The sequence below is a fragment of the Varanus komodoensis genome, unplaced genomic scaffold, assembly GCF_004798865.1.
Source record: "Varanus komodoensis strain SLA01 unplaced genomic scaffold, ASM479886v1 scaffold11, whole genome shotgun sequence".
Taxonomy (NCBI): domain Eukaryota; kingdom Metazoa; phylum Chordata; class Lepidosauria; order Squamata; family Varanidae; genus Varanus; species Varanus komodoensis.
In genome coordinates, this window is record NW_025335317.1 from 1,940,825 (window position 1) to 1,965,168 (window position 24,344).

At 48.1% G+C, this 24,344-nt stretch overlaps 1 protein-coding gene across 5 annotated transcripts; it reads right to left on the reverse strand.

The window, feature by feature from the left end:
* Nucleotides 1-1,541: 1,541 nt before the first annotated feature.
* On the reverse strand, nt 1,542-23,412 carry CUNH10orf71 (chromosome unknown C10orf71 homolog). Of its 5 annotated transcripts, XM_044420230.1 has the most exons (5): nt 23,338-23,412; nt 23,040-23,219; nt 18,572-18,762; nt 11,686-11,836; nt 1,542-7,666 (listed from the first exon to the last, which is right to left on the reverse strand). In XM_044420230.1, exon 5 carries the CDS (start codon nt 7,485-7,487, stop codon nt 3,081-3,083), a length of 4,407 nt encoding a protein of 1,468 aa, XP_044276165.1. In that variant the 5' UTR covers nt 7,488-7,666; nt 11,686-11,836; nt 18,572-18,762; nt 23,040-23,219; nt 23,338-23,412; the 3' UTR covers nt 1,542-3,080. The 5 variants fall into 5 exon arrangements, with proteins under 5 accessions (XP_044276165.1, XP_044276168.1, XP_044276167.1 ...); XM_044420233.1 differs by having other exon boundaries at nt 1,542-7,661; nt 11,686-11,772; nt 23,040-23,364; XM_044420232.1 differs by having other exon boundaries at nt 11,686-11,772; nt 23,040-23,364.
* Between the last annotated feature and the right edge of the window lie 932 nt (nt 23,413-24,344).

Genomic DNA, 24,344 nt, shown 5'->3' on the forward strand with positions numbered 1-24,344 from the left:
TCTCCTCCCCCTGCTCCGTGTGCTTCCGGTGGAAGTGAGTGTTCCACTTGTGCACTCTCAAGGAACACAACCGGGAACTGGGGAAGTGGAGCCCAGCATGGAGCAACCCTTCTGGAGAACATCCTGGACAGGTGGTCTTCTTAACCTGCACGCCATGAAATGTTCTGATGCACTGGTCTGAATTAATATAATTCAGCATAGTTCTCAATCTCCCCATGGAATTGCTATGAAATACCATTTAAAGGAAGGCGATCATTTTGATCTGGTTTACCAGCTTGGCACAGTTCCCACCCCCTGCTCTTAAGGCCTGCACCGGAAACCCTGGTTTCGTGCCCAAGCATACAAACCCTCCGGATATCTGTCCACTCCTCTTCTCCACTGCACTCCCATACTGGGTAGGCTGGGCGCCAGAGAGCCCCTCGCATTCCAGGGAGGGAGCGCGCCGTGGGGAAGGCTGCTGGCTCGAACTGGGGTGGCGAATCAGCCTCTTGGCTGCTCCAGACTGCAGGCGGAGGCTGCCCAGGCCAGGGAGGTCCATCCACAGGAAAACGCTCCTCGCATGGGGTGTTGGGGGCAAGCGAGCCTTCAGCCAGGGGAACCCTGCCCGGCCCCATCGCTTGTTGTGAGCCGCCCTGAGGCTTTGTCGCGATGGGGGCGGCATAAAAATGTTTTAAATAAATAATAATAAGTAAGTAAGTGCTGGCGGGACGTTGTCGCCAGGGGACCTCCGCGTGCCAAAAGGGGGCTACCCTGCATTAGGGCGCCTTCCTATATCAGGGAATGCCACGCTGGCTTTCCTGGTGGCTCAGGTGAGCTTGATGAGGCAGCCTTGGTAAGCAGGCGCAACCCCAAAGAGAACGACACACAGAGGATAAAATAGCATCTTCATCCACTTTGTGCCTGGTCAGATCAATGATCTAAGATCATTGCATCTGTGCTCAGAAGGAGACGGCCTCAGACCAGCTAGATGCGACGTGGTGAAGACGTGATTGGGAGCTCTCGGTTTCTAATGTTTTAAGCCAAGCAGTTGCAGGGCGGAGCAGGCGGGATCGGGGCGACCCTGCTGGGGAGTGGGAGAAGCCCTTCTCTTACACCTCCCACACACTGGCCCTGGGAGGGGACCGACCACCATCCGGTCCCACGATTTCCAGGGGCGTCTGCAGCCCCTGGTGCCGCATGTGTGAAAGCAGATACCCCTGCTGAAAAAGAGTTGTTCTTTGCCTGCAGTGGCGATTCCAGAGGAGAGCCACCTCTGCTGGCGATACGGATGCAAGGCATTCCTCAACTGTTCCTGACTGAAAAACGAACCACTGCAATCAGCTGTCTCTTGGGCTGTGCTTGTTGCTACAGACAGTTTCCAACGCAGCAACTGTGCCCGACGAATCACGGCTCTGAGACTGCAGGACTAGACCTGTCTTTTTAGAGTGCACCTATGAAATGCTCCACTCACACGCTTACAACTGCTTCTTGGTCATGCTTGTAAAACCAGCCACACCCCTCAAGTCCAACCCATTGAGAGGCACAAAGTCCAGGAAAAGAGCTGCAGTGAAAAATAAATTTATAATATTATACATTGAACCATAACCAAGATGCATCATCCTCGCCCCCAATTCAAAAGTGTACTTTTGTTTTGCACCATTGCTAATACTTCCATGATTATTGCAAACCTAATTTTGCAACGTTTTGCAGGATTTCTTTTTCACACTGCTCTTATGGTGGTCAGGGCAAATAAGCAGTGAGTGCTGGATGTGTGTGGGCAGAACAGAAGAGTTCTTGAGGGAAAGGCAGGTAGCTTTAGAGGTCATAAAAATCCCAAAACTCTGCATCACTGGACCTTTTTGTGATGAGTGCTTTCGTATTTCCAAATGTATCTCCCATACCATGGGCATTAGAATGCGATTTATTTAAAAATGAAAATTTGGGTGGCCAACGTCCATCACAAAGATCATCCAGTGACCTTCGTCACTGAGGTGACTATTATAAGTTAATACATTTCTATGATAGTGGACAGGTTAGCAGATGCTCCGTACCACTACCAAACTAGTGTCCTCCAGATATTTGGACCTTCCTCCCATCGGCCCCAGCAAGCATGGTCAGAGTCCATAGTAGGAAACATCTAGGGGGCACCTGGTTGGAGAAGCTTGCACTGCCATATGGAGCTCCTGATAGATGGTGCTGCACAAGCACCTAGGAAACCTTGGGAATGGCCGCCTGCTTTGCCACACTGGTTGCATTGCTGCATTCTCGCGGCTTGGAGGCCGTCATGCTAAGAGGTGTAAGTGGTCTCATGACGTGGTGTTGGACAGTTAAGTGAATCTCAGTGAGTTTTAGATTTAGGGTCTCCAGTCTTCCTCTCCGTGTTCATTTTCTAGACAAATTCTGCCTCATTACTCTTTTTGTTTGAGGGACACAAACCTGTACCAGATCCAAAGAAAAGGGAAGTGTCAGTGGCAATACGGTCAAGGCAATGAAAAACAGAAAAAACGAAAAGTGGCAGATTCCTCGGTGAATAGAGAGTGAACACGTATCTTTCAACTCACTAGCCCACGTTTTCCACTGACCGTGAGGTATGGAACATACATGCGAGGATGTGTCCTAATTAGACTGTCCAGCAACACTTTGGTGTATACCATGCAATTCTACCAGGACACTCGTGAATCCATGGTAAAGTTTCGGAAAGACCTGTGTTAATGCATTTGCTTTTTCTAAGTACACAAAAAGTGAATTCTCATTCCTACGTTTGATTCTTGTCACCAGGGAGCTTGTGTCAGCCACTGCCAAGAAAAAATTTGAGCCTTGTGATTTTTCCCACAGAGAATCTGTCCCCCGTTTCTCTCCATCCCACGTCATGCTGTTGCTTGATCCATAAGATGGGCGGCCGCACCAGAGCTTTTGGGCTGCACAGTCTTTGCCTTGCTTTTAGTTTGGGCTTCGTTGCCTCGGAGACAGTCGCCCGGGTTTCCTCCTGCCCTGACTGCGCCCAGATCCAGCCTTTTACATGGGTACCTACATTAGAGAGGGTGCGCTTGCATTCAGACGCCCTACCTAGGTCTCTAAAACCATGATGAACACCTGCATGCTCACAGTGCACCTTCAACCACAAAATCTTCAGCTGCACCAAATGAAATTACATCAGCAGCGGTAGCAGGAAGGCTTGTATCCTTTCCAAAGTCGCGTCGTGACTCATTCACCTCTTGGCTAGGAGCCTCCAGCAGGGCGGGCTCAAGGGCCCAGGGGCCTTCTGGAGGTTCTGGATTCAGGTCGCTGGGCAGCCAGCCTGCAGCGGATCCTGTGCGTGCGCCTCGCTGAAATGAGGCAGGTCCAGAAAGCTGAGAAGGCGATGCCATGAGTGGGACAGACGAAACCCGAGGAGGGAGAGCACTGGGGCACAAGACGTAAGGAGAAGGGGGCAGCTCTGAGGCGGGCGCTTGAGCCCAGGTCTTGTCTGCAGGCGGAACTGAGACTTGCACATACCTGCCACTTTCTGGATCATAAAAGGTCTTTAACTGAGCGGGTAAATCTACAATAAAATACTCTCCTGAATCTGGATCCTGAAGGAGCTTGCGCTGCATTGCAGGTAAAGAATGTGTGGGGCTTAATGGGGGGCCAGGCTGCAGCCTCACTGAGTTAGAGTCCAAAGGTGCCAAGGGAGAACTCGAGCCTGCTGTGGGGAGTGGAGGCTGGGCTGGCGGCAAGGGCGTCGTGTCTGCGGGCTCATCCTGAAGCTGCTTCTGCTGCGCCTCCATTTTTTTCCTCCGACTTGCCAATTTCTTGGCCCTCCGTAAAGCTTTTTCTGTTTTCGGTGGCACAGCAGGGGGCTTGGCTGCCGTCTTGGCCATTCGACCCATCAGGCCGCTCACAAGAGGACTGCCGTTGTCCTCTCCAGAGGGCTCCGTCGCCTGCAGCGAATCCGGCGTTTCCACGGCAGGAGGCTTATCTCTGCTTTCACGTAGTGAAGGAACGTGTGCCCCCTTTTCAGGCTGCGATACACTGGACGTGGCTGCTGCAGCTGGCTGTGGTGTTGCAAAGGCCGATGGCCTCGTGCTGTCTGGCCTTGGAGCAGCAGGACCCGCTAAGCTGCCTGCTGTGGCTGAAGCATCTACAAAGCCATCGCCGGAAGCAGGAGAACCTGCCTGGCTCCCCAATACCATGGGAGAGCTTCTCTCTTGACTTATTATTTTTTTTGCACAAGAGCCACCTCTGTATTTAGAAAGGGGGTTACTTTTGAAATAATTTGTCCGTCCTCTTGTAGGAGATGGTTGCTTGCTTTGTGCCAGGTCACCTTCAAAAACAAGGTTTAGCTGACTGGCAGAACTTGGCCTCAGTTTTCCGGTTCTAGTCTTTTTTTTGGCTTTGGCCAATTTCCCACTCCCTTTCAAATCTTTCTGGGGTGACACTGATGTCACATTAGTTCCCGCATCATCCCCCACCAGCTCCTGTGCATAAAAGCTGCCCAGTCCTTCCCCGAGAGCGTACTCTGCCCCCGAGCTGCTCCTGTCTGCCACTTGGCCGCCCTCGTTCACCAGGGTGGATCCTGGCTCATCAGCATCTCTGCTGTGAGTCGCGTCCCTTGCATTCTGCTGGCTCCTGCATCTTGGCACAGGCAAGTCCCTCTCTTGAGTATTTTGAGTGGCCCGAATGGGCCCATACGCCTGCATTTCAGCCTCACTGTGGCTGCCAAACTCTTCGCAGGACAAAGACCTGAGGAGAGGCAGTTTGACTGCTTTTGTCACAGGTGAGGACTTAAATGTGTTGTCTTTAATCATGAACAAATTAGGCTTAAAGGAAAGGGATGAAGTTGGTGTCAGTTGCTCCTCCGACTTGCCTTCCGAAGCAGAATCCACGCCTTGCCACCCGTCGTCTTTCTTCTCCATGACCATTCTTTCTTGCGCTGCATCCTCATTTTCACTCTGCTCTTTTTTCCTCTCACACTTCCAGTTTGCACTAGGGTTACAGTTGGTAAAAAGGTCGTCATGCGATCTCCTTTCCCTTTCTTCTTTCACTTTTTCTTTGCTTTCCACCTTTTCTTCTCTGCTCATGTCATTCCTCTGGCTTTCTTGAAGGCACGCTTTCTGAAAGAGCTGCATGAGAGAAGAAGGTGACTCATTAAAGGGCTGATCTGTCATAGACACGAACGATTGCTCAGAAGAGCTGGTGCTTCTTTTGTCTTTGCGTTCATGCCCGGTTAGCAGGCAGACCTGGTATTCGTTGTTATTCATGCCTTCTTCAGCAGCGAAAAATAAACGGGGGGATGTGTGAGGTCCAACATCAGTATTCTGCCTTGCAGTATCTCTGATATTTTTCAGATTTTGCAAACAAACACTTTGCATGCACACTTCCTGCTCCATTGACTCATCTGCAAAGTAGGCGTTGGGTGAAGGAGAACGTCGTCTGGCCCTGTGATCATTTTGGTGGAGTCCTGTCACAGAGTCCTCCACATCCACCAGATTACCTTGCCAAACACTGTCCCTGTTTTGGTAGTTCAAACTATCTCCTCTTGAGATGGGTGAATGCAAAGTCAGATAATTGCCTGTGAGATTCCCATTTAAATGGGCGGCACTGTCCTCCTCCTTGGCACTGACCATTTGTCCAGAAGCTCTGTGGCCTTTCTCATAATCCTCTACCAATTTCACGCTGCCATCTTCTAGCACACCGGTTGAGATAACACTTGCTTTTATGTTTTCCTGTTCTTTGATTTTCTTTCTGTCTTCATTGGCTTGTGGGAGAGGAGAGGCACTGTAAGTGCTTTTCACACGTTTTCGGATATCCTTCAGGTTGAATAACAAACTTGGTGCTTTAGATTTATAATTGTTCTGAGAACAATACAGTGTTCTCTCATCAGATTCTTTGGTTACTCTAGTGTCGGATAAGGGAGGAGTTACCAGCAACAACTGATTTTCTGTTGGCTGTTTGCCCTGTGTGGGTGGTATAACTGGAGTTAAAAGTTTTGAGATGTTGAAAGAAGGACTGGAGGGTTCTGATGAAATTGTGTGTGAATCTATCACGGCCGCTTCAGCCAATGGACTGACATCGGATAAGCCCTCCCTTAGCTTAGGTGCTTCCGTTTCGGCATCCAAACCCATTTCCCCAAGGGGGACCTTTTTCTTTCTCCAGGGGAGGTGAGAAGTTTCCGACTCAGGCTTCAGTTCTAAATGACCGGTTTTCTTTGTCCGCAGAGTAGCTTGTGGCACCCGCGCTTGTGCTTCAGGGCTCTGGGATGCTGCTTCCGGTGGAGTGGAGACCCACGACCCAGCTGATGGTGCAAGGGGGGCCTTGGACCTTGGTACTGGTGAAGCAACTTGAGGGATCAGCGTTGGTGGAAAATGAGCGCGCGCTGGGAGAGACAGGGGGGTAGGAATTTTGTGCACGGAGGCTGCCGGATCGGGTACTTGGGCTAACAACATCTGCTCAGCAGTAACTTTGGCCTTAGGTAGTGCAGGAAAGTGTATCTGGGCTGGAGATACTGGAGAGAGAGCAGCTTTGGAGCGAGGCTTCTGTGAAAAGGCCTCTGGGAAATCTCGTTCGAGAATGGCAGGAGCTGTGACTTGGTGGGAAGTTAGTTTCTGCTCAGGAGTGCAGGAGTCCTCAAAGAAAGGCGTGTCTTCAATGTATGTGAGGTTTTTCCCTTTGGGCGTAATTTCTGCAGCTCCTCCTGTTTCAATCAGTTTTCTGTAATGTGCATTCCATGATTCAAAAGCACTGTTTTCACTGTGAAGAAAATTGACATTTCTGGTTAGCTCTTTTGCTTTCCCAGTTCTGTTTTTCACCGCCTTTTTGGAGACAGTGGCGATATTGAACTTGGGTAGACCAGGCGCATATGCCTGAGGAAGGTTGAAACCACGTGCACCTTGGCAGTCCAGATCCATCCTGCCGTGCCTTTTGTGTAGGTTATGCCTGCCCCTTGCAGTTGCTGCATCTTGGCAAGTGTCCGAAAGTGCAGAGAACTCTTTTTGAATGCTTAAAATGGTTTTGCCATCCCAGAAAGTAACATTGCCTCCACTCATCAGTGGGTGGTCTATCGAGCGGCTTTTAGTGGGCTGCTTGCTTATGGCCACCGACTCCGGGCTATCAAAGGTCTTTATCAATGAGGACACTTTTGAGGTATGCTTATAGCTGTGCAGGCCAGACACTGGCATAGCTGGCTTCCTGCTGATGTTTGCCCAGGCCTTCTCTCGTGGAGTGTCCTTTGGAAACCGCTGGAATGTTGGATGCTCCCCAGGCTTTGCTGATTGCTTGTTGGCGTCTGTGGATTTCTTGATGACATGATTCCATGGGCTGTGGAGGAATTTGCTAGTGAACTGATGGGAGGGGATATTCGATGAAAGAACTGCATCCGGTTCTGTGTAGGATGCTTCAAGCTCAGCTACACAGAGGCTTTTGAAGGCTCGATCGGTGAGGCTGCAGACTTCTCTGTCTGTGTCATCTAGGAAACTCCCAATGCTGGAGGAATCACTTTGTCCATCTGTGTGCTTCTTATTCACCTGCATTGTCCATATGAGGCATGCATCAAATTATCAAAATGACACGCTCATAGTTCAAATAGGTAGGCAATTCTTCCGGCTACCATTTCTTGGCCATTATCAACACCTCTGGGTGACTCTCTCTTCCAGAAGGTGCAGCTTTATATTCATTTATCATATGGAAGCACAAAACAGGGCGTTCTGCTCTGCAAATGAAACACATATAATACATATTATTGTATTGCAATAGAATGCAGTTGTACACCATTTTTCTCTCCTCACTGATCCCCAGCTTATCCTTCTGGAAACATCCTGTGTTAAAAAGCAATAGTCTTCGATTTAGACTACTCAAAGCAGGTTTCTAAATGAAAACTGTGTCAGCAATGCACTCTTCTTAGCTAATATGCTTGCAGTTAATTAAGCGGATGCTCAAGATCTTTCTCTCCTCTCCAGAATGTTGGTGACATGCAGGTACGTGAGGGGATGTCACACAGAGGTGGGTAGAAACCTCCTCTGTGGAGGAAGGCAGGATGCGCTCCAACGGAGCAAAGCTCAGGGAACCCAGGTTCCATTTGAATGCCAGGAAGCACTTCCTGACAGTTGGGACCCCGAGGGTGTGGAATGGGCTTCTACAGGGACAGGCTGGACGTGCACATGGTGGGCATGTCGTGAGCGGAGCTGGCTGGTGCCGGAGGTCAGACTAGATGGCCCGGGAGGCCCCTTCTGACTTGCTCTGTTTTTATGTTTCTAAACCTTCCCACCCAGTCCTTCCCCTTCCTTTTGCTAGTGGGCCTGGGAAAGGAGCAGGAAAAGGAGAAGAGAGGGCAGGCTGGCTTGCGAGGAGAGCTGCTGAAAGGGGACCCTTGGACAGGCAGTGGAATTTGGTGACAAGCAGCTTGGCAGACATCTTCTGGTAGCATGGCCTTGGCAGTGGAATCTTGCATTATATCTTATTTATATATGTAATAACATGTGCATAAGACTTCTGTGTGTGTAGTAGCGTTCAATGGCTTAATTGCAGCAGTTGTATGCTCTTTAGAACTCATTTGTTTGCATCAGCAGAAAATGTCATTACTGTAAAATATCATGATGAGTAGGCTGCAGTGGTATCTTAATATGAGAATTAACAGAATTCCTGTTATCTAAAGCATGTTTTTGCTATCCCGTAAGGCGTGCTTCCCACTGTGTTTTACACTCTATGGATTATTCTTGCCCTGTACTTAATCCATTAATTACATTTTAATTTAGACTTTGCAATGTTTCCATTGATTGTGTTTCATGTTATGATGATGATGGTGATGCATTTCATTCCTTTACTGCCCAATACTTAAAGCTCTCTTGGCAGTTTAAAGCAGTTCTTAAACAATACAACCAAACACAATATTTATTTCAAATTTTTAAAACAGAAACAGTTCAAGCCCTTAAAGTATTCTTGTATGTCTTGAAATGTATCTGAACCCGATGCTGAAAGGATGACCAGGTGGGCGCCAGGTGGGCCTCAGTGTGAAGACCATTCCATGGGGAGAGGGCCACCATGGAGAGGTTCTCCCTCTTGTTGCTGCCCTCCAAGCCTCCCTGGAAAACGGCACTCAAGGGAAGGTCCCGCGTGTTGGCTGCAGGGTCTGGTCGACCACAATTCAGCTGGATGCTGCATCCAGCACTGTGGCCCCTGGCCAGGTAAGGTCAAAGCCGGGACCTTGAGCAGTGCTCGGAAGCATATGGACAGCCGGGGCAGGCAAGGCACAACTCGGCGTGTCTTGGTGATTAGTCTGGCAACTGTGTTTTGCACGAGCTGCAGCTTCTGTGCAGCCATCAAGGGCAGCCCTGGGCCGAAACCTAATTCAGCCCCCAAGAGTAGATGACTGGAACAGCATTATTCTAGTCCAGGTAACGGTGAAGCTGGGCCACCAGCTCCATGCTCCCTAGGCCTCCTAAGGCTCAAGCAGCAAGGATGGTCCAAGGAGGGAACCCCAGGTTAGGAGCCTGCTCCTTCAAGGTGAGTGTGACCCCACCCAGAACAGAATGAACACTCTCCGTGGCCCAAAAGGTTCGCATCATCGGCCAGTGCACTTCACTGCTCTGTTCTGGACCAGCAGAAGCTCCCAGGTGATTTTCAAAGGCAGCCCAGCATATGTCCCATTGCAGCAATCTAGCCAAGAGGTTATTTATTTATTTAAAACATTTCTATGCTGCCCCCATCACAACAAAGCCTCAGGGCAGCTCACAACAAAAACAAAAACAAACAAAATCATATAAAAATTTATACACTAAAAATATTAAAACCCAGTACATGCATTGCTGCAGTTGGGCTGTCCCATCCAGGCACGAATCTGACTGCTGCATCAGCTGGAGCTGCTAAATGTGCTCCTGACAACCAAGCCCACCCCGGTTCTGGTGGCAACCCTGGATCCAAACTATTTCCACTTTGACATCGTGACTTTATTTACCGATCACAGCAGGAACAGCTGTTGCTAAGTGCAAATACCAGAAGCGTGGTGAAATGTGTCTCCATGAATCACAGCGCATCACCACAGAGAACCAACAGTGGGCTCTAAGTTTCCATGTTTCAGCATTGCTTCTTGTTATGGAGGAAGCTGATTATGATCTTTTGCTTCCAGAACCTGTTGTGCACAACATGCCCAAATAGACCAGGAACCATTTGGTCGGTCTGGGCAGTTACAACTTTTGTACATTGTCTTTCTAGTAGGGAACTGATTTAATTTTGCTTGAAAGGTGTTGCTTATTAAAACGGTAATGAGCAATGGAATTCTAGCTCTTTCATGAAGCCAAATGGTACCAAGAACGCGTTATCTACACCACATCACCCGGCAAGGAATGGGCTGGCCAAACACTTTATCCAAACCACCAAATGTCCTTTGAAAGGTGCAGAGGAATACTCAGGCTCCTTCTTTGTTAAACTTTCAAACGCCTGTTGGCCTGTTCCATGTCAACCAATCAGACAACTTCCAGCTTGTTTCTGGGATACAATCTGAGATCATAATTGGATTTGTCAAGATCTGACCTCCACAGGAATGATCTCAACAAGCAGAATATTCAGATCAAGCACTGGAAATATTCGTCACTTAGGGAAGCACAAATAGATCCATGTGTGCTTGTTTAAGCACGTAGATAAGACTAAAAAATGGAGCCCAGGTACTATTCAAGCTAGGAGAGACCACATTCTTATGGTTACTGTTGCCTCTGGGGTTTCTGCCCAATATGGTCGCACTGGCACACTTCTGGCATAGCACTGTTAGTTTCCAGGATCTTCTGCTAATCTGTGAGGGCTTCATGGAGAAGTCGTGGAGAGTGGCACAAAGCAACAAAGAGCACACAGAAGGAGAGTGCATAGCTGGGCTGCGGCAGCACATGCAACTCGTGAGCACAATGTCGTGTGTAGCTTTGCCCCCTCTCCCCAGGCATTCTGGCTGCCAGTCTCTCTAACTGGGGTTCTCCAAGTGCTCTGTCACTGTGGTGGTGCTGGTAGGAGCACGTCAACCAAAGTAGATGTTCCTGGACCCCTGCCCACCACAGAGATTTGCATGTGCTTTTCCTCAAAGTTCTCCTGGCTGTTCAAGAGGTGGCATGTGGTTCCACAAATATTACAAAGGAGCAAGATAGCTAGTGGCAAACATTGACAAGAAGCCATGAAGCTGAGAAAAGATGGAGATTTTGAGAGCCTTGTAGTATCTACTAGGGATCGGAGTAGAACTGGCGTTTGCACCAAGTTGCAGCCACCTCAGTTGGTGAGTGAGATGGTGCTGGACATGCTGACATCATGGCCGTGAAGGCCTCCTGATGGGCTGAGGATTGGGATGGCTGTAACGCTCCCTTCCTTCCCTCACCGCCAGTCCACATGCCTGTACGTAGCATTATTCTAGGCTATTCTGGGAGAAAAATGGCAGCTAACAGGAGAAAGGGGTGCAGGTTCTTCCCCTCCCTGTCCACCACCGTGCCTTGGATCAGCACCACAACTGGGGCATTCTGGGTGGCTGTCAATCACAGCTGCTGCAGAAGATAAGCCACCCCTGTCAGGAAGGTGCTGCCCCTCCAGTGCCAGATTCCATCCAAACCTCCCACATATGAATGTGGTGACTTTTTAGCTCAGCTGCACTTTACGACTGTGAATGAGGTGCATTGAGCAAAGCTGTCCCAAAGGTTCTTTCCAGCTTCTCAGTTCTAACCAGACTATAGAATTTTGTATCGACACCCAGATTTTTCTTACCTGCTATGTGAAAAGATGCTGGGGAAGTCCCCATTTTGATCTTCTCATGTTTTTATCCAGTTCATTGTAGCCCATTTTAATAGCAAACTGAAAAGACATCACAAAAGGTTTTCAGCAGGCATTTTCATTACATTCGTTAGATTTGTTCACTCTGCAAATTAATGAAGAAAAGAGGAAAAGATGCATTTATAAGAAAACAAGGCAGTTTTTTTCTTAGTTGTTTCTTCATAGTTTCCTCCATTAGTTGTCAGCATCTAACCAATCACACTTCTTAAAAATTCCCTCTTGCTCTCATATCCCTCTTTGTAGCGCAACAAACACCACAATGCCCCCTTCCCCACCTTTAAATTCTCAAGTGAAACTGGCGAATGGACGTCAACAGTACAATGGAGCCAGGCAGAAGTGTAAGCCTTCCCTGGACATTTGTAGTGGACGGGTTAGAAACACGTTTAATGAATAAAAATAAACGATAAATAAAGTGGCAAAAGGTCCTCACAGACCCATCTGGTTCCGTGTTCTTCTGTTGTGACAGCATGTGATAAAGGGTGCACCTGTGTATGTGTTTTTGCTATCGCTCATTTTATTTTCAGCCCTCTAAGGAATATTCCAGATGCCTCACAGACAAGCTGGCCTCATCCTGCCGATGTGGAACTGCCTGACTGGCATTTCCTTTACAACTCCATCTTAACCAGCTGCACTTGAGGGTCTTCTAACATTATTAACCAGTGCAAAGTTAAATTTATCATTAAAAGTGAAAGCTACCCGGGTGTGTGGACTTCTTGATTTTATTGTGTGCCTGCCAGTGCCTGCTTGTTAAGAAGCGTTCTGCCATGTTACAAAGCTGAATGTTTCTGAGGAGGCAACACTTTGTGTGCTAGAGAGAGATCCCAGGGGTAACCAGGGGACAGGGTGAGACCAAAGGATGGGGATGAGCTGTCCTTAGAGCCCTGAGGGGCCCAACTGGGCCTGCGCGTCTGCTGAGAGGCTACCCATCAGTATAACACCACATTCAGTTTTTAAATAAATACATAAATAAATAAAACATTCATTCATTCATTCATTCATTCATTCATTCATTCATTCAAGGGATTTCTATAGCATTCGATTAGATGAGCTTGCAGAATGGTGTTCTGTTTTGCCCTGACCTTGGGCAGCACAGAGAATGCCATCCTCTGGTCTTTATCTGAGACAGAAAAGGTTAAGCATTTCCCCCATTAAGTGCATTGTAAGTGTGTGTGTGGCTCTTTTTGTCTGCCCATAGCATAACTTTCCTTGCATGCACTCACATTTCAAGGAAATTGCTGGAGTCTTGCTCTTCCTGTTGTGGGGAAAATCACAGGTACCAAAACTATCTAGGGCTTGGGCCCACAGAATAAAAAAGGCATCCATTTACATGTGCTAATGCGTGCACAATTGGACATAAATGCTATTAAAGTTTCGAGAGCAAACACTAAGTAAACACTCATTTCTGCTTTCAAGACAGAACTGTGAGAAGTCCCAGACCACACTTGCTTAAAACTTTCCCTATTATCCTCTACTTTACACACTTCCTCTTAGTCTTTCAGGTCAAAACCTTCTGCTTCTTTCTGGCAAGACAGAACCACACTTTGACATAAAGACACATTCAGCACGCCCTGTATCCACTCACACGCATACTGCCTTCCCCACGATGTTCACAAGCCCGACATCTTCCTTAGAAAAACTAGGTTGAGTTAATGCACTTGAGAATTCAGGCCAGGCTCCATGCAGGGATGCCAAGAGTAAGTTGAGGCAAGGACTCGGTTATCTCAAGTTGAAACCGCTGCAATGGCATCTTTGGAGCCTGCCCTTGGTGGCCTCCATTGCGGCTTGCCAGCACGTCCGCCTGCCTGCCCATGGCAGCAGCTCCATCCCTCACTGCCCGCTCAGACTCGGAGGCCGCCCTGCCCTCACCCAGCAAATGTGCAAACGGCCGCCTGAGTCAGCCAGACACTCGCTGACCCTGGTCCAAGATCAGGCGGCATGATGAGCTTGGCCCTCATTATGAAGAGGGGTTGTCCACTGAGCATCTGTTAACAGTGGCTTCTGCCCCAGTGATTCTCCCCTCGGCCCCCTGGGCTCTTGGCTGCTGTACGTGGCTGCTGCTTAGGCTGCCTTCCGCCTCCCACCCCCAGCCTCCTCTCAAGGGAAAGCCACTGAAGCCCCCCGCCCTACCCCGCCCCACTGGAAGGATGTAGCAGATCAAGCGCTGGGGGTCACAGGTGTGCTTCGTCCTGCCATCACCTGGGACTGCTTGGGAACACGGCCCCTCGACTCGCTTCCAGTGGTTTCCCAAGCTGCAGCATCACAGGCGTGCCTCGACCCCCCCAGACTGTTCTGCGTTTGCTGCTGCTGCTGCTTCAGAGACAGAAGCTGGGTGCTGGAGGTGGGACAGCCCTGATGCCTTGAAACCAGAAGTCCATACTTCCCACATTTCCTTTAGGGAAATCATCCAGACCGCTTCCAAATGGCTGCACCCTGGCCCTGACTTTTGAGTGGGTGCCCTGGGGTACAGTTCTTGTGGCTGCCAGCCTAATTTCCTTCCCTCCAGGAGAAGAGAGAAATGCTGAGCTGCTCAAACTGTAGGAGGGCATTGCCAGTGAAGCAGTCCCTGAAGGTTGGCCGGCTGGCTCCCGGGAGGCAGGGATGGACTGCGCGGAGGCAGTGCCCGCTCACGCCGGCCCGTGAGCAACTGTGGAGCTGCATGGCTCGAAGGTCCTGGACAAAAGTGGCTTCGAAGGACCTGCAAGTTTGGGAGGGCGAGTCACGGGGAGAGGTGGGCAGCCTTTCTTAGCAGCCCCTCTCATTGCTGACCCTGTGGATGGCTCAAGGGAATCCCATTCCCAGAGGTATCACCAGCTGCCACGTCCCTGGCAGAATGTCGGCAAACTTGCCAGAGAAAGGCACGGCACATAGTTCAACCCCTGTGCTCCTGTTCTGAGCCATGATTTCCTGAATGCTTCAGTGTGTGGGGCTTCTCCTTGCACCAGCAGAATTGCACAAGCTGTCCTGGTGCTGCCTTTGCTTCAAAAGCTGTGGGCAGAGTGATACTCCTGGGCCTCTGGACTAGTGCAGAGATCAGTAAACGTTCCCAGTTCAGTCTCAGTCCAGTAATGCACTAAACACTAACACACACTTTCTCTCCTTCTGGATCTAAGGTCCCTTTATATTTCTTATGATCTTTAATGAATGCTAGTCTTATTAAAATTAATAACTTAGAGCTGTAATTCCCTAAAGTGGCTAGCAAACAACTTAAACCTAAGCTGGAAAAGCAGGGGAGTGGGCCGCCACCGGCAAACAATTTAGGGGAAGAAGATCCAGCATCCCAAAGATAGGGAATGTCTCTCCTGTGGACCCTGCTTCCCAAGCATCCTCTTGCAGGGTTCACTGGGAGGGATCATGTTGGGAGACCTGCAGGAAGGATTTCCAGCCCCCTCTTCTGGAATTCCTGGAAGTGCAGGAATGGCATTAGAAAAGCTAAAGCTGAGAATGAGTTGAGGCTAGGAAGGGATGATAAAAGCGACGATGACGACAAACTCTTTTCCAGATATGTTCATTGTAACAGAGCAAAGAAATGGTGGATCAACTTCTCACCGAGAAGCACGAATGGAAAACAGATGACAAAGGAAGAGCCAAAGAGCTCAGTTCCCCCTTTGGCTCAGTCTTTTCCCAAAAGCGTATCTATGACCACCCTGGCAGAAATGAAGTGCAAACTGAAGGGTCAGGACTGAAGCCTGAGATCAATAAATGATCGAGGAACACTTAATTGCTGGACATTCAAGTTCAAGTCTCCAGAGCCTGATGAACTGTGTCCTAAAGGAACTGGCAGAAGAACTCTCAGAACCCCTGTCTATTATCTTGGAGAAATCACAGAGGATGGGTGAAAAAGGAAACAAAACTAACCAACCAACAAAAGATTAGCTGAAATTGGGCTGAACGGAGCAGCTGTCAGGATGATCCATAGCTGGCTACAGAATTGGACCCAGAGAGAGCTTCTCAGTGGCAGCTCCTCAGGTAATAAGTGGGGTACCACAGGGCTCAGTCTGGGGCCCACATTTTAGGAATGACTCAGAGGAAGAGGTACAAGGAATGCTGATCCCTCCCAGATGTTATGAATTTTGGTGGGATGGCTAATGTCTTGGGACACAGGAACGAAATTCAAAACGACCTTGATAGGCTGGAGCATTGGACTGAAAGCAACAGAATTAAATTCAGTAGGAACAAATGCCAAGTTCTGCACTTAAGAAAAAGGAAGCAAATGCACGGTTACAAGATGGGAGGTAATTGATTCAACAATTCTACAAGCAGGAAGGATTTTGGAATTGCTGCAGATCACAAGTTGAAAATGAGTCAGTAAAGTGATGTTGTTGCCAGAAAGGCAAATGCTACATTTGGCTGCATTAATAGAACGTTTGTTTCCAAGTAACATGAAGTACTGGCTCCCCTCTATTCTGCATCTTGAGTATTGTTATTGTGTCCAGTTCTGAGCTCCACAGTTGAAGAAAGATGCAGGCAAGCTGGAAAAGGTCAAAAGGAGGGCAGCAAAGATGGTCCAGGGACTGGAAACAAAGCCTGTGAGGAAAGGGTGAAAGAACTGGGCATGTGTAGCCTGAAGAAAAGAAGACTGAGGGGAGACAGGAGAGCCATGTTCAAATACCTGAAGGCCTGTCTGAGAGGAGGGCCAAGATCTCTGCTCAGTTGTGCCAGAGTTCAAGACACAAAATCATGGGCTTAAGTGACAGGAAACCAGATTGCAGCTTGACATCAAGAAAAACTTTCTGAGCAATGGACCCATGACCTGGGGAGGCGGTGGGCTCCACCACACTGGAGGCATTCAAGAGGCAGCTGGACAGCCATCAGAAAGGGATGGTTAACTTAGACTCCTGCACTGAGCTGGGAATTGGACTCGATGGACCCCTTCCAGATACTATTCTATGAAGCAAGATGTGTTGATAGCAAGAAGAGGGTGATCCTCTGCACCCATGGCTTTCCAATTGTGGAGAGAGCTTCCCAGCCTGGTACCTACACTCACAGAATCATAGTACCATAGAATAGAAGAGTTGGAAGGGGCCATGAAGGCAGTCAGGTCCAGCCCCCTGCTGTTGCAGGACACCACATCACACCCTCCCACTCAGAGTGCTGTCCAATTTTATTTTTGAATGTCTCTAGCGTGGGAGAGCCCATGACCACTATGCTGTTTCTGACAACTTCCTATTTTCCCATGAATTCTCATGTTTTGGTTTCTGTTTGAATTTTTTTACTGTATTTTAAATTCTCACAATGCTACTAGTTTATCTTTGACCTTTCTTTTCTATTCCCCATTGCAATTTTAAACTTTCATAGAATATTTCATGTTTCATTCTATGATTTTAATTGTGGTATACAGCCCAAATGGTCTCAGCTATTGGGCAGTATAGAAATATAGCAAACAAACCAATTTTGTTCTGGGGCCCTCTTTGACATTACTTATGCATGTGTTCCCTTAAATCATGGGTCCTCAAACTATGGCCTGCAGGACGGATCCAGCCCGCCATGGCCATCCATCTGGCCCCTGCCACTGTTCACCACCCACGCGAGCAGATTCTCTCCCTCCCTCCCACTCTCTCTCTCTCTCTCTCTCTCTCTCTCTCTGACACACTTCACATATGTTAATTGAAACTGATATATCCAAATTTATGTAATTGCTTTTTTTGCTTCTTTCTATTCTTTTAATGGTTCTCTTTGAGTGAAATATACAGTAACATCAATACAGTTATGATAGTATTATACTATATTAAATTCCTTAGTCACTTTTCTATGAAATTTAGATAATTATCCTCCAGGCTCTTTCCTTGTACAGCAGGCTTGGATGGGGTGGGGGCGGAGGGAAGACTTCCTTGAGAAACCCCAATAAAATACTTCAGGCATTTGCACCAGTACTTGACCAAATTATACTGATATGCCTGCCAAAAAACAGACTAAAAGGGCCAATATTCAGCATACTTTCGGTACTTGGGGTAACTCATATCTGCTTGGCTGGAAATTTGGCAGAGCTCTAGATTTCTCAGGTAGATCATGGCTGAGAAGTGGTCAAGCCGTTCCTTGTTTGCCACTCAGCCTTACTAAATGGACATTGCCAGGGTTAATTCAATTGCTTCACAACAAGCACAATCTGACAAGGAACCCCTCCGAAGGAACCTCGAGCATGTCTGATGAAATAGAATGCATCCCGTATGCAAAGGCAAAGAGACAGGAGGGGAGCAGAGTTGTAAAGCAGCGCAGGGCTGTCCACAAGTCGATGGGAGGTCTTGCCCTGTCTGCCACCGCTAATCTCGTCCACCAAGGTCTTACAGCCTTCATCCTCCTCCGTTTTCTTGGGACCAGGATTGATAGCTGCTCTGCTCCGCTGTGGCTGAGTGACTGTGGAGAATGCAGCTCCTGGAATCAGGTAAAATGCCGAGACCAAGGCCTTCCTGACTTCCAGGACCAGCATGCAGAGCATGGCTGCAGCAGCAGCAGCAGCACCGTTATTCGATTTGACGGGAAGTGTTAGCATCGTTCTCAGAGTTCCCAGGCCTTGGGCAGATGGGATGAGCCAGACCGGGCAGGCCATTTTCAACATGGCTTTAGCTACTGGGGCCAGTATCCAGTCCAGCAGAGCCCATCCTGCACTGCCAAGCAAAGGCAGGCAGTGACCTCCTCCACTGCCAGGATCCACTCCCTGATAAATAAGGCCACACTCCTCCAATCCCAGGTTCTGCCCCGTCTCTTGGTGGGTCATTTGGGCAGAGAATTGGGCTAAGATGCTTGTGGCCAGGGCTAGAAAGACATTTCTTAGATTCTCATGCATTCCACAAATGAGCTCAACAGATCATTATTCCATGCTCACCTCCTCAAGTCCTTCTAGTCTTCCTTTGGGGTCATTTTGGGAGAATAATCCTCAGCAAAGTTATTGGAACACCACTCTGAGCTGCTCTCTTGGCTTTTGAAGCATTGCAGTCTTGCTGCACTGCTTCTGCTTCGGTGTGTTGTTCCCTCTCTCTCGTCCGGGTACTTGCACCCGCCTTCCTGCAAGTCTGCCTAGAAGAGAATTGGAAGCATAAAGGCTTGACTAACACCAGTCTTGATGCATCTCCAGCACCCATGTAACTTTGTGTTGGGTAAACATTTCAGACAAGCAAGACATGCAAGTAACGAGGTTTGGTAATAAGAAAAAAAAAGGAAAATAAAAGTTCATCCATAGGGGCATAGGAACAGTCAAAAGTCTCAGCCTGTTTTTGACTTGTCTGGAAGGCTTCCTTGTGCTGTATCTCAGTAAAATGGGTTGGGTCCAGAAGTATTTGTTGGATCAGATGATGTTGCAGCTTTATAAATTGCAATTTAGAAATACAGGAATTTCATGTAGGTGGGTTTGTGCTAGGTTTTGCATCTTCTAGGTACCAAAGACCAAGAGGTAGCAGCACAGTCTGGAGTTTGTGATCTTTCTAACTCAGGCCTTGCTCATTTGTTCCAGGTTTATAAAAATTTAAAAATTATTTTGACAAGGAACCGCCTCCCACTGCAGACCAACTGGCTGAATCATAGAATCATAGAAGAGTGGAGTTGGATGGGGCCATGAAGGCCATTGGGCCCAACCCCCTGCTGGTGCAGGACACCAGTTTACACCAGCCCACTCAGAGCGCTGCCCAGTTTCTTTCTGAATGTCTCCGGTGTGGGAGAGCCCACCACCTCTCCAGGCAGCTGGTTCCTCTGCTGTATTGCTCTGACAGTGAGGAAGCTTTTCCTGATGTCCAGCCTGAACCTGGATTGTTGCAACTTGAACTGATTATTCCGTGTCCTGCACTCTGGGATCAGCAAGAAGAGATCTTGACCTTCCTCTTTGTGACAGCCTTTGAGGTACTTATGGAGGGATATCATGTCCCCCCTCAGTCTTCTCTTCTCAAGCTTGAACATGCCCAGTTCTCTCAGGTGTTTCCAAACCCTTGATCATTTTTGTCACCCTCCGCTGGACCCTTTCTGATTTTTCTGCATCTTTCCTAAATCTTAGTGCCCAGAACTGGACACGGGATGCCAGGTGAGGTCTGACTAATGAAACTTGCCATCTGTTCAGTGCCAGGTCAAGGTGGCCTTTAAAAACCATCCTCTGAGGCCTTTAAAGACCTCCTTGGCCACACAGGGGCTGGAGGAGGATCACCCATCCTGGGAGTTTTGCACAGTCCTCCTTTGCCACTGTCTGTTTCTAGCTGTTTAAAACCTTTTAATGTTTTTTTCTCGAGTTTATGTTTTGATTGCAGTTTTATTGACTGGTTTTATAGATTTTTGTTAACTGCCCAGGGAGCTTTGGCTGTGTGGTGCAATAGAAATGAAATAATAATAATAATAATAATAATAATAATAATAATAATAATAGAGAAGGAGAGAGCTAAGAGAACTTGCCAGTTTTTGGCTTTTACAGGAAACCTAGGAGGAGCCCCCCTGCCCCCTGCTTAGTATCGCAGGCAGCTCCACAAAAGTTGGTGTTTTGCTTCGCATTGTAGAAATGCAACCACTCACGGAGGCATCGTGTGCTGCTGGCGGAGCAGAAGGTGGCAGCAGGTCTAACCCAGCCAGGATCCACATCGCCCTTCCGCCTCGTAAGGACTTTGCCCCAAAGGGCACACACTGTCCGCCCGATCCTCTGGGCAGAAGAGGGTGTCCTTTGAAGCCAACTGCCCACCGTGGGTGCAGAGAGTGAGGGGAAGGGCATGGGCAGGACAGTGCTAGCCAGCCCCCAACTCCCCCCCTGCACAACAAGAATCGCTGGACATGTCCCCCCTTTCGCACCGATCTTCCTGAGGCCACAGAGCAGACAAGCGCACATTCCGTGAGATGCGTCAGTAACATGCCACGACCGTGAGGCACGCGGTTTGCAAGTCCTTTCCCTGCCACAGGACAGCCAGAGCCAAGTCTGGGACCTGGGGGCTGCATTCCTACTTTCAGGAAGCCAGTGTGGGGCCCTGATCCTTCTGCTCCCCAGCCTGGAGAGCCCAGGTGCAGCCCTCCAAAATTCTCTGAGCGTCATGCTAGACATCTCTTTAAAGAGGCAGATGCCTGACAGCCTTTCATTTCTGCGCAGAAATAAGTGCAGAGGCCCTGATACAAATCAGTGTGAGAGAGAGATCGAGGGAGCGGGGGGTGGGGGAGCATAAGGAGACCCAACCCCTTGCCTGCACTTTTCATCACAGTGGGGTTCCTGTTTGGCAGTGTGAAGTGGAGGGGCCGTGCGCCTGATGCAGACTGGGAGCGCAGTGGGGGCAGTGCCAAAGAAGCCCTCAATACGTCCGGACGGCAGCCTCCTGGGCACTGTGGGGGAGCCCCGGGCTCCTGAGCTGTCTCAGCTGATGGCAGCGAGCAGCCGGTCACCCTGCTCTGGAGCACCAGTGCAGCCGCGGCACCGGCATCCCTCCGGGCCAGATCTCTGGTTGTACTGGGACATGCCACCAACTGGTCAACAGGCCCCAGGGCTCAATTTGTGTAAGCTATTGAAACTTTTGACATCCAGTTTTGCATTGCCCCTTTTACAGTGTTTTTGTATTGTGTTTCTGTTGTGAACTGCCCAGACAGCTTTGAGAACTGGCAATAATAATAATAATAATAATAATAATAATAATAATAATAATAATAATAATAGAATTCCTCTGAAAGCTGGGTGCTGGGCGCCTTTTAAGCTTGCATGCCCAATGTCAGTTTGGCAGCATTGGCTGCACAGGCATTCCTGGAGACAGACACCTGAATAACCTTTGAGCTCCTTCTCAGGCTTTCTGCAAGCCAAGAAAGCAGAATAATGTGCATCGTAGTTTCTGCTAAAATATGAAAGGAATCTAGGAGCGCCTGAGTCACAGCTGTGAACAAATAGGCCAAATTTTGCCCAGGTGTAGACATCAACAGGTAAGACTCCTGGTTTCATCTTCTTAGCCCAGCAGCTGCATTAGAATGCTGAGGTTTCTCAGTGGCTCCATCTTGGCTTGCCTGTTTTGAGATTCAACTAATGGCAAGTTGAGGAACAATATTTGTGTCTTACTGAATACAAGAGGCCGGGATTTTCCAAACCAGTTGTAATAGTGTGTGTGTTTCATTTGCATATTACATTCAATAAAGAAACCATTCTTTGTGTAAGGCACAACTGAGAAATTTTTACAACTGGACTTCACGATAATGAAGACACTTTTCATTGATATCAGAAGAGATGGATAATTGTCTGACATAACTATCTTGTCTGTGTCAGCTGTGGAGTCCCAAGACGCAAGCTTCAGGTGTTTTTTATTCTCCCAGGCATCTGAGTGGGAGGTGTGTTTTTTTTTTTTTTTGATTCAGTTTTTGTTGATTTAAATATGTTCTTGCATTTTTGTTGTTTTAGATTTACACAATGAAGCTAGCTTTTACTTTGGTTATATAACACAACGTTAAGCTTGTTCAGGTTTTATATTTACTTTTATCATGGTGTTGTATTGTTTGATTTTTACTTCCCTAGACCAACCAGAGAGATTTGGTTATTGGTCAGTAGAGAAATGTAAAAAGTAAGCAATAAATAAATAAATAAAATAAAGTTCAATGGAAATTACTTCCAGGTGCCTCTTTCCTAACATCATAGAATTGCTTGGGTTATTTATTTATTTATTTATTTATTTATTTATTTATATGTCTAGCCTGCCCTTTTTTCTTTTCAAGGAATGGAAAGAAATTAAGAGACCTAAGAATATTTAACCGGCATTAGAATGTTTAAATAGACTAACCACTCTGGACAAATGTTAAGATAATTATGTGTCAACTCTCTGACACACCAAACGGTGCCAATACTGTCCATACCCAAGTATCAACTATGCCTGATACTTATTTTTTTTTCAGCGAGAAAATAAAACGGAATTTAAGACACTTTCTATCAAATATTGCAGCTACTGCTTATACTTAGTATCATCTGGTAACATTTAGTAAATAAAATTCAGCAACATCTGCTTTTAGCAGACCAAACAGCCCAGCTCTAGAGAAGCAAGTCCCAGGCATTCAGGCAGACTTGCTCCCAAATAACTATGTGTAGAATTGCAACTTAAGCCCGTTGCATTTTATTGAGCAAGGACTTGGAGGGGTAAACAGTTATTCCTATGGAGGCATGAAGGACAGCACTGCGAGTTTTTAAGGCGCTGGCAGGTTTGGGCAAGCTGTACTCAAGAACTCGGGCCATGTGGAAGAAGGCAAATGCTTCTCTACGTTTTGTGCCTGAGCGGCTTCTCGTCAAGGCTTTCTCCCCACCCTTCAGGGGACAATCACGACCCTCCCGCACTTTCACCATGTCCTCATCCATGCAGTTTCTTATGCCTTACCTTTTATATCCAAGTAGGGAGGGCCACGACACCAAGCTCAGCTGAGCCAACCACCAGCACACTAAATTTCACAGAAGGTTTCTTACTTCCTGCAATCCATATCCTCGTTGAGGGCCCCTTTTAATGTGCACGAGAACAGAGATTTTCAAAGTTAAGCAGCCAAGTCTCTTCCCTCAAGACCTGCCAAAATAGGCAAAATGAAGTGATCAAGAAATCCAAAGTCAGTGAAACATACTTAAATATATCTTAGGCAAGGAGAAACCGAGTGGAGAACACGTTAGAGAAGAGGCAAACATACGTATTGGAATAACCATGCAGTGTCAAGTAACAGACAGGCACGCATGAGCTATTTTTACCTCCAGCTTCGACTCTGGCAGGGCTTCAAAGATAACTGAGTGACAGAAGATAATGTCGTGCGATTGGCCGGCCCCCAGGGGTGATTCATGCTGTGAACCAGTGCATTTTCATATCATCAGGTGATGGCCGAAAATGTTTCTACAAAAGTCGTCATGAAAAATAGCAATCCAAAAATGTGCCCATGAGTTATGCGCATGATTGTCTTCATGGTGTCATTTCATAAATAGGTGATTTCATCATCGGGGCTGGGCAGATGGCCCTGTGTGCCGCGTTCTTCCAGACACAGCTCTAAAGTGCTGTGAAAGTGATGGAAGGGGCAGGCTTCGTGGAGAGGCGCTCCAGAGATGAGCTTCAGATCAGACGTGGCAGTAAAGCAGTAAAATGGGTGGAGGCTGCGCGTGGCCAGGAAACTGTGCTTTAGTATCACGAGGCCGGGGCTGCATCATACATGGGCCAAAGCGGGTTATGGAAGTTGAAGGCAGCTATGGAATTGTGGAGCGTAGGGCGGGGACCCTTAGCAGCTGCCTGATTTGCCAGCAGCAATAAGAAATAAACAGTGGCGTATGCTCCCACTTCCGCTCTGCATCATTTGGAACTTCTCCTGTTGGGTTTGACTGTCGCAAAGTCATCTGGAGTTGTGCAGCGAAACACTGTGAAGAAGAAGATCAGAGCGATACCGCAAACCTTCTGTAAGTCCCTCAAAGGCTGTCACCAAGAGGAAGGCCAAGATCTCTTCTTGCTGATGCCAAAATGTAGGACACGGAAGAATCAGTTCAAGTTGTGACAACCCAGATTCAGGCTGGACATCAGGAAAAGCTTCCTCACTGACAGAACAATACGACACTGGAAGCTGCTGCCTGGAGAGGTGGGGGGCTCTCCCACACTGGGGACATTCAAAAGGAAACCAGGCAGCCCCCTGAGCGGGATGGTGTAATTGGTGTCCTGCAC

Excerpts from the sequence above, each read along its gene's own strand:
- CUNH10orf71 (XM_044420230.1), bottom strand. The coding sequence starts at position 7,487 with ATGCAGGTGAATAAGAAGCACACAGATGGACAAAGTGATTCCTCCAGC.